The 18,213-nt window shown below is 41.4% G+C and overlaps 2 protein-coding genes and 1 long non-coding RNA gene across 5 annotated transcripts in view; 1 reads left to right on the top strand and 2 right to left on the bottom strand.

The window, feature by feature from the left end:
- Positions 1-18,213, bottom strand: part of Ubox5 (U-box domain containing 5) — a 38,450-nt gene that overhangs the window by 10,590 nt on the left and 9,647 nt on the right. For 2 of the 3 annotated variants that reach the window (XM_004840699.3, XM_004840698.4), the window contains exons 2-3: positions 2,889-3,063; positions 1,136-1,231 (exon numbers count right to left, since the gene is read on the bottom strand). In XM_004840699.3, the coding sequence (XP_004840756.1) occupies positions 1,136-1,189 (54 nt within the window). In that variant the 5' untranslated portion in view covers positions 1,190-1,231; positions 2,889-3,063. Of the gene's footprint in view, positions 1-1,135; positions 1,232-2,888; positions 3,070-18,213 lie in introns of those variants that run through there. The other variant, XM_087188720.1, reaches the window with a different exon arrangement.
- The window catches only part of LOC147824678 (uncharacterized), a 46,768-nt gene that overhangs the window by 22,014 nt on the left and 6,541 nt on the right, over positions 1-18,213 (top strand). The gene's annotated exons all lie outside the window — the stretch shown is intronic.
- On the bottom strand, positions 14,922-17,646 carry Fastkd5 (FAST kinase domains 5). The gene has a single exon (XM_087188718.1). It carries the CDS (start codon positions 17,644-17,646, stop codon positions 15,202-15,204), a length of 2,445 nt encoding a protein of 814 aa, XP_087044844.1. The 3' UTR covers positions 14,922-15,201.

Here is an 18,213-nt window from a genome sequence, read left to right as displayed (position 1 = left end):
AAACAAAGAAAAGAATATAACTTCTTCCCCTGTTAATATTTCTAATACTTGTTATAACGGAAATTTTAAGTATCTTTGAAGGGGTTAGTCTAACAATCCGAAAAAAGAGTATGCAGTGTGCAAAGCCACTATATTTGGGCAGGACTTCCATCTCCCCCTTGATATTTCCATATTCCTTGCCCCATATTATGGATGAATACCGTCTTTTGCACAAAAAAGGATGGAGACTTAATTCAAATAAACAGCAGGGCCAGGGATTTGGCTCAGTGGTGCTACTGCCTGCTTTGCAAGTACAGGGTCCCAAGTTCAATTCTGGTACCAAACAAACAAACAAACAAACAACAAATAATAAGTAGCAAGAAATTCAAATAACAAATACAAGTTATTACTTCTAGTATTTGAAATTAACAAAAGCTGGCATGATAGTGCATGTGTAATCATAGCAACTCAGTATGTTAAGCCAGGAGGACTGAAAGTTCAGCGCCAGCACTTGGGAGGCTGAAGCAGGAGGATTTCCATGAATTTGAGGCCAGCCTAGGCTACATAATGAGTTCAAGGCCAGTGTGAACTACATAGCAAGACCTTGACTCAAAAAAACAACAAAAAGTAGCACAAGGTCCTGAGTTCAATCCCTGGTACCAAAAATAAGAACAACAACAACAAAAGGGGATTTAGCTCAGAGGTCCCATATCTGCCTTGAAAGGGAAAAAAAAGAAGAAGAAAAAAAGTTTTAAGGGCAACATGGGCAACTTAGCAAGCCCTTATCTCCAAATAAAAATGACTGGAGATGTACATTAGTGGTAAAGCACTTCTGAGTTCAATCCTCAGTGACACACACACACACACACACACACACACACACTCTCACACTAAAAAACTGGGAGGGGGTTATTTCTACCTTTGCTACAACTCTGAGTGGAAATAAAATTGATCATCCAAGAGGGAAGAGCACAAAGACTGCCCAAATGAGTCACAGCTCACCTTATAACAGTGCTCTTATCCCACTGGGGAGCCTGCCCTACACTTACCTATAAATATCACCTGATGGAATCTAAGGGTGAAAGTACAGCAAGCCCAGAGAAAAACAGGAAAAATATATATTGCATATTTGTATGTATATATTTGTTTTGTTTACCTTGTTGCAGTGAATTCTTGGTCTGAACTGTGGGAGGCAAAGATTTATTACCATCTTTGTAGCTCATAGAATAGTTTCCAAGCATCAGAAAGAAACCTTAAAAAAAAACAAATTTGGTATTGGACAGGTTAAAATTCAATTGTAAACTTTCAGGAGCTTTTCTCTAAGAGAAAAGAATCAAACACAATAACGACAAAAATGTGAAAACACACACACATCCTCACAGTCTATACTATCCTTGTATTATAACATGACACTAGGAAAAAATTAAGTCATTGAAAAACTGTGAAGGAGATTTCTAGTGGAGGTTTCACAGGCAGGCAAAGCCTGCCAGTTCTCCGGCTGACAGCTGTGCCAAAGATCAAGTGGAGGTGGGGCCTGTCAGCTCTGCAGGGGGCACCCCATAGGAAAGTGACAGTCACAAACAGCTGTTCTCAGAAACAGAAGAGAGGGTTTAGAATAAAGGGTCATACAAAATAATGGCAGTGGTGCACAGCATCTTTGTCATTTAACACTGGTCAATGCTATTACATTTTCTTAATTAAAACACAAATAATTAGAAGAGTCAAAAACATCACTATTGGGGCCGGGAATTTAGCTCAGTGGTTTCACCATCTGCTGTGCAAGTGCAAGGACCCGAGTTCAATCCCTGGTACCGAAAAAAAAAACCACTATTGAGAAATCTTTTGGGGGTTTTTATTGAATGTTATTGAATCAGAGCAATTTAGGGAGCTATTATGATATCTTTACGAAATTCATGAGTACAACATTTCTGTTCATTTATTCAGGTTATACCAGATTTCTTCTTGTTAAATGAAATAATAATATGATCATAAATGACAGCTGATGTATACTGAGTGCTACGCATCAGGCCTTACGCTAAATGTGTAATGTGTACCATTCACTTCATTAATCCTTACAACAACACTAAAGCAGGCACTAATATCCTTATGTGAACCTCTGGGCTGGGGATTTAGCTCAGTGGCACCATACTTGCCTGGCAATCATAAGGTCAAGTTCAATCCCCGGTACCAAAAAAAAAACTGAGGCTCAAAGAGAGGTTAGTATGGGACTCCAGATTCCAAACCTCCTGTAAGCACTCTGGTTCCTGCCTATATGGACACCGTTTACTTTGAAGGATTTACCACAAATTTATGTAGCTTAAAATTAGATGTTCTGGGCCAGGGATTTAGCTCAGTGGTTTTGCCGCCTGCTGCGCAAGCGCAAGGACCTGAGTTCGATCCCCGGTACCAAAAAAAAAAAAAATTAGATGTTCTACAAATATCTTACAACCTTGTTCTGTTACTTAGATCAAAGTCTGACATCATTCATTTAAAAAATGATTTCTCCAGACTTAAAATTAACATAGATGTGGGCTGGGGATGTAGCTCAGTGACGCTGTGCCTGGCTGACAAGCACAAGGTCCTGAGTTTGTTTCCTGGTACCGGGAAAAAAAGAAAAAAAATTTAACATGGCTGTGTTCTATGATGTAGAAATGTGGTAACCTTGACTGCCCTTTCCAATATGTACTAGATCAGGCCTCCAATTATTTTCTAAGAAAATTCTTAATGGTCCTGCCCACTGCTACATCCTCTTCCCACCTGTGTGCCACAGCTAAGTGGGCCAGCTAGTCAAGTATCTCGCCTCATGAGGCTTCTCCACCTCCTTAAGAGGTCAGGAACTCTACCTAGTCAACTACTAATGCCTATGGGCATATACCTAGTGCAAACTACCCGCTCTCCACTGAACTTACCAAAGTGTGATTTCAGGGAGTAATACAGAGGGTGTTCCAGTCATCCATGGAAAATTTTCTTCAGGGCCACACCAAGTGGCACCCCTTGGCTCCTGTCTGACTTCCCTGGTAGCCGAGGTAGGTCATATCCCACACTACCACTTGACAGGGTTCTTGGCACTTTGGAGTCTCAGCTCTAGCAAAAACAAATGTAAACATTAATAAAAACTCAGGGGTATGGGTGTAACCAAGCGAGAGAGTACTTGACTAGCAGGCCTGAGGACCTGAGTTTGATTCTCAGCACTGCAAATAATTTTTAAAAAATTAAAAATCAGTGGCTAAGCTGGGAATGGTGGCATGCTCCTATAATCCCAGCACTCAGGAGGCTAAAGCAGGAGGATCACCATGACTTCAAGGCCAGCCTGGGCTACATGTTGAGGTCAAGACCATTCTGAGCTACATAGTGAGAACCTGTCTCAAAATACAAAAAAACAATCTGCAAAGACTCACAGGACACAAGGCTGGGAGGACACATCAGCTGAGAACCATAATTTGAGTCTCTGAAACACATCCCTCCTTGAGCTGACCCTCAGAACAGTATAGTGAGCATCTGCAAGTACAGCCAGCCACCACCATCACTCTGTTCCACACCCCACTACAAATGCTCTTCACCAAACCGTTCCCTGATGCTGCAAGTAAGACACAGCCCTGGAAGGCTCATGCTCTTTTATTAGGTCAAAATGATCATTCAAGAGAAAATTTTCTCCTCAGTCTCCACACTAGAATAAGTGCTTCTCCTAAGAAACTCAAAGTTTTATAATACAATTACAAATTATATGCCTTCTTTACTTTGGCTACTACAAAGCTTAGAATAAAATCTGTGGCCCAGCCCTCAAATTTATTTGCCTAAAATCTTTACTTATTTTTATTTATTTTATTTTTTATTTTTTTGGTACTGGGGATCGAACTCGGGTCCTTGCACTTGCGCAGCAAGTGGCGAAACCACTGAGCTAAATGCCCAGCCCTTTACTTATTTTTATGTTATAGAATATATTAGTTAACTTAAAACCATTTTGGAATAGGATGGGGTATAAATCAATAATAAATCATCTCCTTTTGGTGGACATTCAGGTGGTCAGCAACCTTTTACTATTATAATATTAACATCTCCAGTAGATTTTTGTCTTTTTTTTTTTCTTAAGACATCCCATGTTTCATATTAAGGTTGCTATTACTGAATAGGATCTTCTTAGTCCACTAAATTTTGAACCAGTTATTGCTATATAGGAAAGCTTTTTACTTTGTATCTGTATTATGTATTCAGCTGTCTTACTGAACTCCTGCTGATTGTGTGCATGTTATGCTGGGGATTGAACCTGGGGTCTTGAGCACACCAGGCAAGCCCTCTACTGCTGAGCTGTATCCCCAGCCCCCAAACTCCTATTGACTTTAATAGATGTTCAATTGATTTTCCTGGTGTTTTCACAATCCCATCATCTCAAAAATGAGAATTCCTTTCTCAAAATAGAAAGACTTATTTCTATCTTTCATTTTACTGCATTAACTAGGACTTCCAGAACTTTTGTTCCCACCAAATAAAACTCTTCCTGGAAATAAAATGATAATTTAAAATTAGAAAAATAGGGCCAGATGGGGCCGGGGATTTAGCTCAGTGGTTCTGCTGCCTGCTTTGCAAGCGCAAGGGTCCACGTTCTAACCCCGGTACCAAAAAAAACCCAAACAAACAAAAAGAAAAGAAAAATAGGGCCGGGGATTTAGCTCAGTGGCACTGTGCTTGCCTCAAAAGTGCAAGGTCCTTGGGCCGGGGATTTAGCTCAGTGGTTCTGCTGCCTGCCTCGCAAGTGCAAGGTCCCAAGTTCAATCCCCGGTACCAAAAAAAAAAAAAATCAAAAGTGCAAGGTCCTCAGTTCAATCCCTGGTATGGCAAAATAAAATAAAATAAAATAAAATTAGAAAAGTCAGTATATATATCTCAGTCTGTCAAATGAGATAGGAAAACTTGATATATAGAAAAAAATCAATTCACAGTATTTCCTTTATTTTCAAAATCTATGAGAATTTGAATGCTTTATTAACATAGAATGAACATTTTAATCTAACAATCAGCATTATGTTCAAAGAGATGTTCACAGAGACAAAAATAAAGTGGTCAGGTGGTGACAGTAATCTGTATTATACTGTAATGGAAACATGGCATTACATATTTGGCAAAACCCACAGAATTATAAGAATGAATATTTACAACATAAACTGTGGACTGCAGTTAATAATAATGTACCACTATTATATTAGCTCACCAGGGCCGGGGATTTAGCTCAGTGGTTCCGCCGCCTGCCGCACAAACTAAGGACCCGAGTTCGAACCCCAGTACCAAAAAAACAAAAAACAAAAAACAATTAAGGCTATTAGCTCACCAATTTTAACAAATGTACTACACCAATGCAAAATGTTAATAACAGGAAACTGTACAGGATTAATTGCTCAGTTTTTTTGTAAACCAAAAACTACTCTAAAATATAAAGTCTAAGCAGGACACAGTGGTAAGCCCAGCACTCTAGGAAGCTGAGGCAGGAGGATCACAAGTCTGAGGCCACCCTGGGCAATTTGGTGATGTAATGAGACTCTGTCTCAAAATAAAAGAATATAAAAGAGCTGAGGATGTAGCTCAGTATGAAGATTCCAAGTTCAAGATCCCAAGATCGCTAGCAAAAGGAAGGGGGTGGGGCCAGGGATTTAGCTTAGTGGTTCCAGCGCCTGCCTGGAAAGTGCAAGGTCCCAAGTTCAATCCCCAGTACCAAGAAAGGAGAGGGGTGACTGGGGTAAAAAGTGACTAAAAACAAATAAGAACTGGAGATCAAATTGAAATATGCAAAGTGGCAAGTAACTGTGCCATTACAGGACAAGAATGGCAGGCTTTTTTTTTTGGTGCCGGGGATCAAACACTCAGGACCTTGCGCTTGCAAGGCAGGCTGCGGAACCAGTGAGCTAAATCCCCAGCCCATTCATTAACATTTTTGATATGAGGCATTTCTTATTAAGGGTTGTAGCAAAGAGAATTTTTTTTTAAAGAAAATTTTTAAAACGTTTGAAAGTCACTCAGAGGGAGTCACAGAGAGCTGGTTATACCAAGAAGAAAAATGACACTAATGAAAGGTCTACCATTAACCTCCTAGATGACAAAAGCAATTCTGCACCACTTAGAAGCAATTCACCCTTCAAGGGGTCTCTCTCTGACTGATGTGTCCACTATCTTTTCTTCACTCCTGGAGGGGCTATCATCGCAAAAGGATTCTTGAAGACATCCACAATGAGTATCAAGGTTCAAACTACTTAGAAATAAGCTGGTAATCTTAGTTTTTCCCTTGACATTTTCTCCCTTTAGTTTTTTGTGGGGTTTTTTTGGTACTGGGGATTGAACTCGGGTCCTTGTGCTTGCACAGCAGGTGGTGAAACCACTGAGCTAAATCTCCGGCCCTCCCTTTAGTTTTTTTGAAGGAAAGATATTTTTTTTTTTGGTACCGGGGATCGATCTCGGGTCCTTGCGCTTGCGCAGCAGGCAGCAAAACCACTGAGCTAAATCCCCGGCCCCGGGAAAGATATTTTTTAAAAAGAGCAAAGAGAAGGCAGTGGATTTAGCTCAATGGTGCCGCCTGCCACTTGCATCTCAAGCACAAGGTCCTGAGTTCAATCCTTGGCACCAATAAAAAAAAAAAAAAAAAAAAAGAGCAAAGAGAAAAATGAATTATGTATAATGTATTACTGAGCATCTCACAAGGATTCCAAAGGTGCTTTCTAGTTGTTTATTTTTAAAATATTTAAACCTTTTAAGATAATTGTAGGTTCATGTGCAATTACAGGAAACAACAGAGAGATCATACATATTCTTTACCCAGTCTTCTGTAATGATAATTATTGCATAGCTATAACACATCATAACCAGAATTGACAATAATAACAACCCACTAATTGGTCAGAGGGATCCACAGACAATAAACAACAACTGCTTCCCCTCCTCCTGCTGTGGTACTGGGGATTGAACCCAGGGAGTGCTGAGTTACATCTACAGCCCCTTCAAAAATTTTTTCTAACACCGGGCATCAAACTCAGGACCTGTGCTTGCAAGGCAGGTGCAGTGCCACTGAGCTAAATCCTAGGCACCCCCCTTCTAAAATTTTTTGAGATAGGGTCTTATTAAGTTGCCCAGGCTGGTTTTAAATTTTTGTTTTGTTTTGAATTTTCAATCCTCCTGCCTCAGCCTCCCAAATAGCTGGGATCATAGGCATGGGCTACCATACCCTGCAACCCACTGACCTTATTCAGATTTCATCAGTTTACATGCATTTATTTGGATGTCTAGTTCTAAGCAATTTTATTCTGTGTAGATTTGTGGAATCAATACCATAGTGAACATCAGAATGGTTCAAGTACCCTTGGATCCCTTATGTTATCCTAGTTGTTCATAAATGCAGATACTTTTTTTTTTGGTACCGTGGATCGAACTCGGGTCTTTACAGTACCGAGGCAGGTGGCAGAACCACTGAGCTAAATCCCCGGCCCCAGATACTCTTTTTTTTTTTTTACTCTTTTAATTTAAAAAATTTTTTCTTTTTTGCTCTTGTTACCTTTGCTGCCTTGTGTGTACCATGTTGTTTTTGCTCTGCCATGCCTGTTTTTCATCCCTGCCTTGGAGTTGGCTGATTGCGACTGAAACCTGTATGAACAGTAAGTCAAATAAACCCCTTCCCCTTTAACTTTGAGTGTCTGGCATTTTGTCTCAGCAATGAGAGAAAAGTAACTAACACAGAAATTTGGTACCAGAGAAGTGGAGTCGTTGCTGTGACATTACCTGGCCATGTGGCTCAAAAGCCTTTGGAACCGGTTTGTGGGAAGGAGAAGAGTTAGGAAAGATCCAGAGATTCTGGCTACAGAAGCAGCACTGGAATGCCTTAGTTTGTTCTGTATGGGAGAGTCTGGTCAGAGCTCAGAAGACCAGGAAGCCAGTAGAGACCAGGCTCAGGAGGTTTCTGCTGGGAAGAAAGACTGCATTGGCTGCTGGACTCCAGAAGATGTTTGTTACGACTTGACAGAGAGTTTGTCTGAATTTTGCTCATGTTCAGAGACTTTGCTGGAAGGTTCAGAGCTCCCGCTAAAAACGTAGGGCTGGAATGCCTTAGGCTGTTCTGTATGGGAGATTCTGGTCAGAGATCAGAAGACCAGAAAGCTTATAAAGACCAGGCTGGGAAGGTTTCTGGTAGGAAGAAGGTCTGCATTGGCTGTTGGACTACAGATGATGTGTGTTATGGCTTGGCAGAAAGTTTGTCTGCATTTTGTTTTTGTTTTGTTTTTTTGGTACCAGGGATCAAACTCAGGTCCTTGAGCTTGCGAGGCAGGTGGCAGAACCTCTGAGCTAAATCCCTGGCCCTGTCTGCATTTTGTTCATGTCCAGAGACTTCGCCTGAGACTGAGATTAAGGGTGGTGGAGTAATTAATCTTGAAGAAGAAATTTCAAGGCAGTAGAATATTGAGGCAGTGGCATGGCTACTGCTGGGGGCTTTTAGCCAGATCTATGTGGAGAATCAAGAACAAAGAGACCAGCAGAATGATTTAAAACATTTTGAGTTGGGCCAGAAAGGGAACTCCAGTAAAGCTGTAGACTGCAAAGACAGAGCAGAGCATATCTTTATTACTGAGAAGGAACAGGAAAATAGAAAAGGTAGTTTGACAGCATCACAGGAAGCACCAGGTCTCCACACTTTGCAGCCTCAGAGTTATGAAGGTGAAGGAATTTGCTTTGAGAAAAAAAGCCCCAGAGAACCAGGTTCCATAATGGCGACAGCCACACCATGTTCCAAAATAGTGGCAGCCTAGGGTAGTTGTTCCAAAATGGCAGCCTAGGGAAGCTGTTCCAAAATGGTGGCAGCCTAGAGAATTTGTTCCTCAGGATTGGGTTCAGAGCTCTTAGCAATCCAGGTACTCAACCGCTACAGCTAAGAGAGAGGGAAGACTGGCTACTACTGCTGCAGCTGGCAGCAGACCTTGGCATCACCTCGCGGCACTGGTTTTAGGCGCATGCAGAATGCAAGAGTTGTGGGGTCAGGAAGGCTTCCACCCAGATTTCAGATGGCTTGGGAGGCCAGGCAGGGTGTCCCTGATAGAGCAGTGTGTGAAGCTGTGTGAAGCCAAAGGTGCATTGGAGACCCCAGGAGCATGGATTGTCTGAGGAAAGCTGCAAGGAGGGAGCAGGGCTGGCCCAAGAGAGAAGCCATGGGAGCTACAACCACCAAAAGTGCTGTAGGGACACAGCCACCAAAACCCCCTGGAGTTCACAATTTGCCACAGATTGTTGGGGATGCTGAAAATAGAACTGTGGGATTTAATGATTCTCCTACTGGATTTTGGACTTACTTTGGTCCCTTTCCTTTGTATCCTATTTGTACCTTTTGGAATGGTAATGTCTACCTTGTGCCACTGAATGTTGGAAGTGTTTGACTTTCTTTTCATTTGTACAGGGGCCTGCAGTTAAGAGTTTGCCTTAAATCTCAGAGGAGACTTTGGACTTGGACTTTTCGGCAATGCTAAAATGATTCAGATTTTGGCAACTTTTAGAGATGGACTAAATGCCTTTTGTGTAAAGGAATGTACATGAGTCTTTGGGGGGGCCAGGGGCAGAATGTTATGGTTTGGGTCTAGATGTCCCCCCAAAGGCTCATGTGGTCATAGGCCTGATCTAGTGTGTAAAGCTGGAATTGATTCATGATGCAATGGTAGGCTCAAGGGCACTAGGATTAAGGGTGTGAGTGTTACCCGCCCTAAGTGGTCTCAATAAGATAAAAGGGGCAGGGAGATGCTATTAACTCTCTTACCTTTGCTGCCTTATGTGTACCATGTTGTTTCTGCTCTACCACGCCTGTTTTTCCGTCCCTGCCTTGGAGTTGGCTGATTATGGACCGAAACCTCTATGAACTGTAAACCAAATAAACCCATTCCCCTTTAAAAAAAATTTTTTTTTTTTTTTTTTTTTGCTAAGGATCAAACCCTGGGCCTCTAGAAAGCTAGGCAAGCACTCTACCACTAACCTAACTTCCAGCCCCCAAATATTACTACCTCAGGAGTTCTAAATTCTTTACCCAGATTTAAGCCCCTTAGGACTCCACTTAAGCCCACTCCTCACACTGTAAGAAACAAATTTGAGAACACATTTATTCTTATTGTTCATGTCACTTAAATGACAAATGACTACTAGTATGTAGGAAGAAAACAAAGTATAAATAAAATAAAAATACAAAACTTATGATTAGGATCATACAATGTTAAGAAATCTTTATCTAGCACATGTGTAATCCCAGGACTCAGGAGACTGAGGCAGGAGGATCATAAGTTCGAATTCTCTCTTTTTTATTTTGGTACTGGGGATCAAACTCAGGACCTTGTGCTTTCGAGGCAGGCGCGGTGCCACTCAGCTACATCCCCACCCTAGGAGGATCATAAATTTGAGTAAGCAGCTTAGTGACTTAGGCCAACTCAAACTGAAAAAAAACAGGACTGGGGATGTAGCTCGATATGAAGACTCTGGGTTCAATTTCCAGTAATAATAAAAAAAAAATTTTTCATCTAGCCAGACATGTTAGTAGTGCATGCCCACAATTCAAGCACTAGGGATACAATGCAGGAAGATCCTGAGTTTGATGCCACCCTGGGCTATACAGTGAGTTCAAGGACAGCCTGGACTACATAGTGAGATCTGTCTCAAAACAACAAAATCTTCACCAGGAATCAGTATAGATGAATACTTTGGGATGTAATATAGACAGGGAGAAATTTATGAAATGCAGCAGACTGGTGGGATAAATTGGGTCTTTTCCCCTTTTATAAAATGTTTAAAGTTGATATAAACAATTCAATTCAACAATTCAACACCTGGCCTGGAGTCCTGAAGTCTCAGTAGCATAGTTAGAAATAAAGGAGGCCTGGGGATTTAGCTCAGTGCCATGCAAGCGTGCAAAGTCCCGAGTTCAATCCCTTGTAACAAAAAATAAATAATAAAGGAGTTGTCACTCCCTTCCCTCATACCACCCTAATGATTATCCATACTTCCATAATCCTAAAACAGGAAACTTGTGTGAGCTACTTCTCTTCCCTCCATTCAACCATAAGCCAAATACCACCCTAATGATTATCCAGGCTTAAGCTTAGGAGGTCTCACAAGTTGCTGACATAAGAGAGAGAGAGGGACAGAGTGTGTAGCTACTTACTACATACTATAAGGTGTACACTTGGCAATTCTTTCCTTGTTGTTCAAAAGAACCTGGACTATTTTTGGCCCACTCAACTGTCATCAGGACAGCATCAGGGAGGGCCGAGCATCTAGAGATATGAATGTCCTGAGGCAGATAGACCTTCCTCCTGTTTCCCTGTACCCAGCCCTAGAGAAAAGTACAACAGAAGGGGAATCCAGAAATGGAACAACCAACTATACTGGTCTACTGAGCTGAAGGGACTCCCAGAACACAGACTTGCTGTGCTAAAATGGGGTAAGTCCTGAGCAAACTGACCAGCTGGCCACCCTGTTGCTGCCTGTGTTCCTTCGTGGTTTGAAGCAACTAAGAAAACCTTTTATAGCTGCTGCTGAGGTTCAGAACCTAAGGGTGGGAAGAGGGGGGTAATTTAGAAGAGAATAAGGTGACCATGACACTTTCTGAACACTTGAGCATCCATCTTCCTTCAGCCAACAAAGAAGCTGCCATAGCCAACTTACAGTCTGATTTTGAGCCTTACAAAAATGTAATGGAAAGTAATTCTGGCACATACACATATTTTAAAGACTAGGCTCAAACAGGTTACAGAGAGAAAAAAAGAAGAAAAGATTACCTGTCAAATAAGAGAAAAGCATTTAACCTCAGAGTGGGTGGAATACCAATGCAAGGAGCAATTTTATAAATTGGGCACTTCAGCTTTTAAAGGCACATAATACCTCTTATAATTTCTAAATTGAGTTACCTGTCCCTCTATGAAAAAGCCTGACTTATGCACATTTTTGTCAGAGCTGGTTAAAATGAAAGACAGCTGTCCCATCCTGTCTCACAGCCACTCAGTGAGAGGTATGCAGGAAGACCAAAACTTGGGCGTGGGCCAAAAAAAGGCTTTTAATTCTCTGTGCAATTTAATCACCCTTGAAGCGCTTAACATGTTCAAGGCACTGTGCTAGACACAAGTGGGCACAGATTTTGGGGGTTTTGCTTTTTGTGGTGCTGGGACTCAATCCCAGGGCCTGACACAGCTCAACAAGTGCTCTACCACTGAGCAACACCCATAGGCCACGAAGTTTTTACTCTGAAGAAATGCACAAGGCTGAACCTTGTCTCAAAAGAAAAAAAAAATCTGGACATGGTGGCTCATGCCTGTAATCCCAGCATTTGGGAGGCTGAGACAGAAGGATCACCACAAGTTTGAGGCCAGCCTGAACTACATAGGGAGACCCTGTCTCAAAAAATAAGAGACAGAGAGAAACACATGGGGTCAGAAATGAGGCACAGATGGATAGTTTTTCTCCTAAAAGACTTAATCTCGATGAGATCTGTAATTCACTTAGCACCTTAATAACAGCATCAGCAAAATTTTATGGGACTTCAGATGAGGTTTTAACCAGGCCCTGTACACACAAACTTACCTTGCCCTTATTTTCTATGTTCTTACCTCTCTCCTGAATTTTGAACTTATCTCTGACTATAGTACCCTTTCTTGATCATGGTATCTCCCCTGCCAGGTAAGTATACAGTACCCTTTCTTCAACACATAATACAATAAAGTCTCTTCTATGCCCCAACTCCCAAGATACCTTGTCTTGATGCTGTGGGTTCTTAGGATTGTCAGATTTAGCAAATAAAAATAAAGCTTATTATTTATTTATTTATTTGGGTTTTTTGAAAAAGGGTCTCACTATGTAGCCCAGGCTGGCCTTGATCTCTCGGTGATCCTACCTCAGCCTCCCAAATGCTGGGATCCCAAATGTTACCACACCCAGCTTGAACCTCAGATAAACAAGGGATTTTTTTCTTTTGCATCAGAATGCCCCAATTTAGTATAATTTGGGACATATTAAAAACATTATTTGACACCTAGAAACTAGGAACAAAAAGGAATTTCCTCAACATCATAAAGGATTTATAAACAATCCACAGCTAACAACATACTCGAAGGTGAAAGACTGAAAGCATTATTTCCTTAAGACCAGGAATAAGACAAGGATGTCTAATTTCACCACTTCACTGGTTTTTTTTTTTTAGTACCGGGGAATTGAACTCAGGACCTTGAGCTTGCACTTGCAAGGCAGGCAGCAGTACCAATGAGCTAAATCCCTGGCCCTAATTGCATCACTTCTATTCAATGTCTTACTATAACTTCTTTTTTTTGGTACAGGGAATCAAACTTGGGACCTTGCACTTGTGAGGCAGGCAGTGGAACCAATGAGCTAAATCCCTGGCCCCCACAGGTTCTTTTTTTTTTTTTTTTAACATTTTCTTTTTTTTTGGTACTGGGGATCAAACTCAGGACCTTGTGCTTGCAAGGCAGGCGGCGAAGCCACTGAGCTAAATCCCCAGCCCCCCTATAAGTTCTTGATAGAGCAAACAGGCAAGAAAAACCCAAAGTGGAAAGGAAGACATAAAACTATGTAGAGATAACACATGCCTACAGAATCTACTCAACAAAAACTATTTGAGCAGTTTGGAGAAGCCAGGAGCAAAAAAAAAAAAAAATTTTTTTTTTGAGCTAATAAATGAATTAAGCAAAACAGATCATGATCAAAGGCCAATGGAGTGCTGCTCTTCTGGTTACCATGGATATGAAGTCCTCTCTGAAAAAGTGATCTTTAGAGGAGACCTGAATAATGATGGGAAGGATCCTTTTAAAAGAAATTCTCAGCTGGGTCTGGTGGTGCATGCCTGTAATCCCAGCACTTGGGAGGCTGAGGCAGGAGGATCATCTAGAGTTTGAGGCCAGCCTGGGCTATACAGTGAGTTCAAGGCCAGCCTGGATTATATAGTGAGACTCTGTCTAAAAAAAACAAAAATAAAAATTAAAGGGGCCGGGGATTTAGCTCAGTGGTTCTGCTGCCTGCCTTGCAAGCGCAAGGTCTCAAGTTCGATCCCCGGTACCAAAAAAAAAAATAGCTACCTGTAGTACGTTACTTCTATAAATACAGTGGACCCTCGAGTTACGACCAACCTGATTTACAAACAACTTGGGTTATGACCAGAATTTTAGTTTTGTGCTTCCAGATGGTCTCAGATACAGATTTAACCCTTAAAGAGTTATCTGGAAGGAACATTACAACATCTTTTCCTGTGTGGAGTTGAGAAATCCTGGGCCAATGTCTCTCTAAGGACCTGTGATATGCCTGTATATAGAAGAGACTTTGAAGGCTGTGTAGAGGAGCCTGAGCCTTCAATTGGCCAATTTGAGTTACAATCAGCCCTCTTGAATGAATTGAGTTCGTACGTTAAGGCTCCACTGTGCAATCTCCTTCAGTTGGTGGCTTTAACACAAGTACACCTGAATGAACCAAATCTGAAGCCCAGTGGACATCCTAATTTGAGAGGCAGCATATTTCCTTCTTGTCTGAGCTAGCTGCCATGAAAAACATTCATCAGATGCGGGAACCACAGGCAGGACAGGTACTTAACATAATTCTCTCTCCCAGCTCAAATTTTAAGAAAATAGAGGTTAATGGGGGAATTTCTGCAAGAAGAGTAGAAATGTAGCTGGGTGTGGTGGTACATGCCTATATTCCCAGCACTTGGGAGGCTGAGGCAGCAGCATTACCCCAAACCGAAGCCCAGCCCACCATGAATCCAAGGCCAGCCTGAACTGCATAGCAAGACATTATCTCAGAAAAAAACAAAACAAAAGACATGCTTATTATTACTAAGAGTAAAACGTACAAATTAGCAGCAACTTGCTACTGCTACAGGTTACAATTAATTCACAGTAACATACACTAGGTCTACCTGCCACAGACAAGAGCAAAACTACATCTCCTTAACAGATTATTTTATTATTACACTTATATTCTGGCATTTATAATTATTTTACAATACAGGTTGAGTATCTCTTATCCCAAAGGCTTGAGACCAGAAGTGTTTCAGATTTCAGGTTGTTTCAGATTTAGGAATATTTGCATAGACTACCATGAGTGTCCCAAATCTGAAAATCTGAAATCCAAAATGTTACAAAATCTGAAGCTTTTTGAGCATCAATATGCCTGGTACTGTGTACACCAACAGATGTTATGAGAAGAAATGTTTCTTAAAGCTGTTCAGAGAACAGAGGTGAACACTTTCTCATGGAGGAATGCCAGCTTCTCTGATCGAGTTCGTTTCAAGAGTGGAAACCACTCCCAGTAGGTTAACTCGATCACTCGGTACCCAAGTCGAATCAGCTGCCGCCGCTTCATATTATGCAATCCAAGTAGATTCCTTGTACCATAGCAATACTGGTTCCTATGTGTGAACTGAATGGCCAGCTTCACTAATGGGGCCTGCACATGGGCTGGGGGACACAGGTCAGCCATCTCAACAGCTCCTAACCCATCTGCCACATTGCAAGGGGAGCTCCCCAATGGTATGGCTGCCTTCTCCAACTTCATGGGCCACTGCCCAGTCTCTGACTCAATTTCTCTATGGAAATGCCTTTTTGCTTTCCCTTTTAGCAACTGATTCATCAAATCATCTGTAAGGCTGACTCCCACAGGCATAAGCTTTAAATTAACCTTGTCTTCAGTTGGTATGGCTTCTCTGTTAAATGGTAGTGGCCTCATGTTAGCATCAAGCTGCACCTCTAAGTCAGAAGATCGGGTATGAGGTAAAATCATATGGTGCTTGATGTACTGCGGGCCACCCAACATGGTCTCAAGAAAAGAGAGAGCTTCTAGGAATTCAGGCTTTGAGTTCATATCATTACTTGCTAAATTCCACAGATTTGCAGATGCCTCTTGCTGAAGGTGAGAACTAAGACGATTGCCTTTGTAATCTGGACATTCAATGCCAACTGTACCATCAAGAGTATACAGTTCCTTAGTAAGCTCAAACTTAGTTCTCTCTAGAGCTAACCTGATAAACCCTGGACTCAGAGCAACATTGATGAGCTCTGCTGGAAAGTATTCAGAAAATGCCAGACCCAGCAGACAGGTGAACATGTGTTCCGGGTATTTGTTGAATTCATCCATCTTTCTGTGAATTTCATTTATCAAGCTGGAATAAAATTCTTCTGTGTTGGGTGGCTTATAATTCAGAGTTCCAAATGACCACAGAATTTTGGCAACATCCTTACTTCGACAGTGTGCTACCCGAGAAGGCAAAGAGGCAGCCACAGCATTCATTACTCTCTCATCCAACATACGTAAGGCTGAGCAGGCAAGAGTCAAATGCATGACACCCTGAACACCCAGGGAAGGAATTCTCTGAGGAGCAATCTCTCCAAACTGCTTCATAAAGTTTACATGATCCACGTGAGTTAAACGGAACATTTTAAGAATATGCACTAAGGCGTGACTACTCAGATGGTGCATGTCAGCACAAGCCACGTCTCCAATTTTCCGCATGACAAATTCGGACAGACTACTACTTGACTTAAAGAACCCCAAACAGATTGTACCAACTTCCTCTAAATTGATCAAATCAATATACTTAAGGATCAGTGATTCCAGTTTTTGCATTAGGTCCTGTGGTACCTGACGACTTTCACCTATAATATAAATTAAATGAATGAACTGAGACAAAGATAGATCTTTCCAGTGCAAATTAAGATAACTAAAAAAAATTTTTAAGAACTGTGGTACTCTGTGGCCTAAGTGCCGCCAGAGATCAGCCACCAAGAGAAGCTGGTCCAGACTCATCTCCCACACCTGATGCCCAAATCTGGTTTCATACACATCTAGCATTGGGTGGCAGTGAGGGATTCCTAAATTGACCAAGGCTTTTAAAATACTGATCAGACCCGGGATATCAAAGAATTTTATGTTTTTCACACTCAGCTGGCAGAGCAAAGTAAAGCTGGCATTAGACAGCAAAATGGGACGCTGCTCTGCAGGCAAAGAGCTCAGCTTACAGAAATAATCAACAATAGTTTGAGGCTGGAGGTTATTTTGATACACCCTGACTTTGTGCAAAATTAGTTTACTCTCTGAAACGGACAGGGGCTGACAAGTCTCTGATTTTTTATGGCTGTGAAGCTGGTACTCTGGTCTTAGCTGTAGGAAAACTCGGGTGTCTTCAAAGGAATCAAAAACTTCTACATCCTCTTTATCAGTTCTCATGGTCCTGGGTGAACCCAGCTGCAACGTGCTGGCCTTCAAGGCAGAAGCCTGGTGGACTCCCAAACCCAGAAGGGCACTGTTGGTTGTGAGGACTCTCTGAGAAGAGGTGGTGCCACTAATATTCTTCACTCTTCTGGCAGGGTGGCAGGGGCCACTGTGCTCTGGATGGTCCTGTTCTTTGTGCCACCTGCTGGTTCCCATATTCCAATACAGCACACTTTGGGTAGCACTGTAGACAACAGGATTGCAAAATGCTTGATATTTTAAAGGCTTTAATAACTTGAAAGTGGCTGCCATTCTGTCAGAACTGATCTTTTTGGCAATAAGGGTATAGTCCTCACATGTGTGACCAGACAATTTCTTGTTTACATGGTGCTTGATTAGAGCTGGGCAAGGAGATGTTCCATAGAAACTGCCTGGACATCTTCGGCATATCACAAGAGCCATGGATCACAAATGACAGGGCCAGAATTGGTGCCAGATACTGAAAAAAGGGTAGATGAAGAATGAATGGCTTCCACCTATCACAATACCAAACTTTACACATTATAAAAAATAAGATTCAAACTACACTAGTATCCACTCAAACTGTCAATTAAAAAAAACCTGTCTTACATGTTTTATATTTTTTGGCTTGCTAGTCTGGCTGTTAATCTGTCTTTGTGATACTTAACTTGATAAAGATTTATGAAATAAATAAATGAATCTGATGCTCACAAGAAATAAAGAAAAATAAAGAAATAAATAGGGGTGGAAGGGGAAAGGGAAAAAAAAGAATTGAGATGTGTTATGTATGTACATGTACCAATTCCCCACAATGAACGTAACCATTATGTACGGTAATCATGTACTAAAAAAAAAAAAAAAGAATGAGGTGGGCAGATTTCCAAAGAGAAAGCAAAAAAGTGAACAATTCATTCTATCTCTTTAATAGCAATACATAAAAGTCATACTTAGAGAATAAAGAAGTTTGTAGCTGTCATGCTAACTGCACAAAGAACAAAGTGGGACTTG

Source organism: Heterocephalus glaber, unplaced genomic scaffold, assembly GCF_053883595.1.
Source record: "Heterocephalus glaber isolate CG9 unplaced genomic scaffold, H.glaber_assembly_v1.0 deba00001532, whole genome shotgun sequence".
Classification (NCBI taxonomy): Eukaryota; Metazoa; Chordata; class Mammalia; order Rodentia; family Bathyergidae; genus Heterocephalus; species Heterocephalus glaber.
Note: the sequence above shows the minus strand (reverse complement) of the source record. Positions and strands in the feature narration are given on the sequence as shown.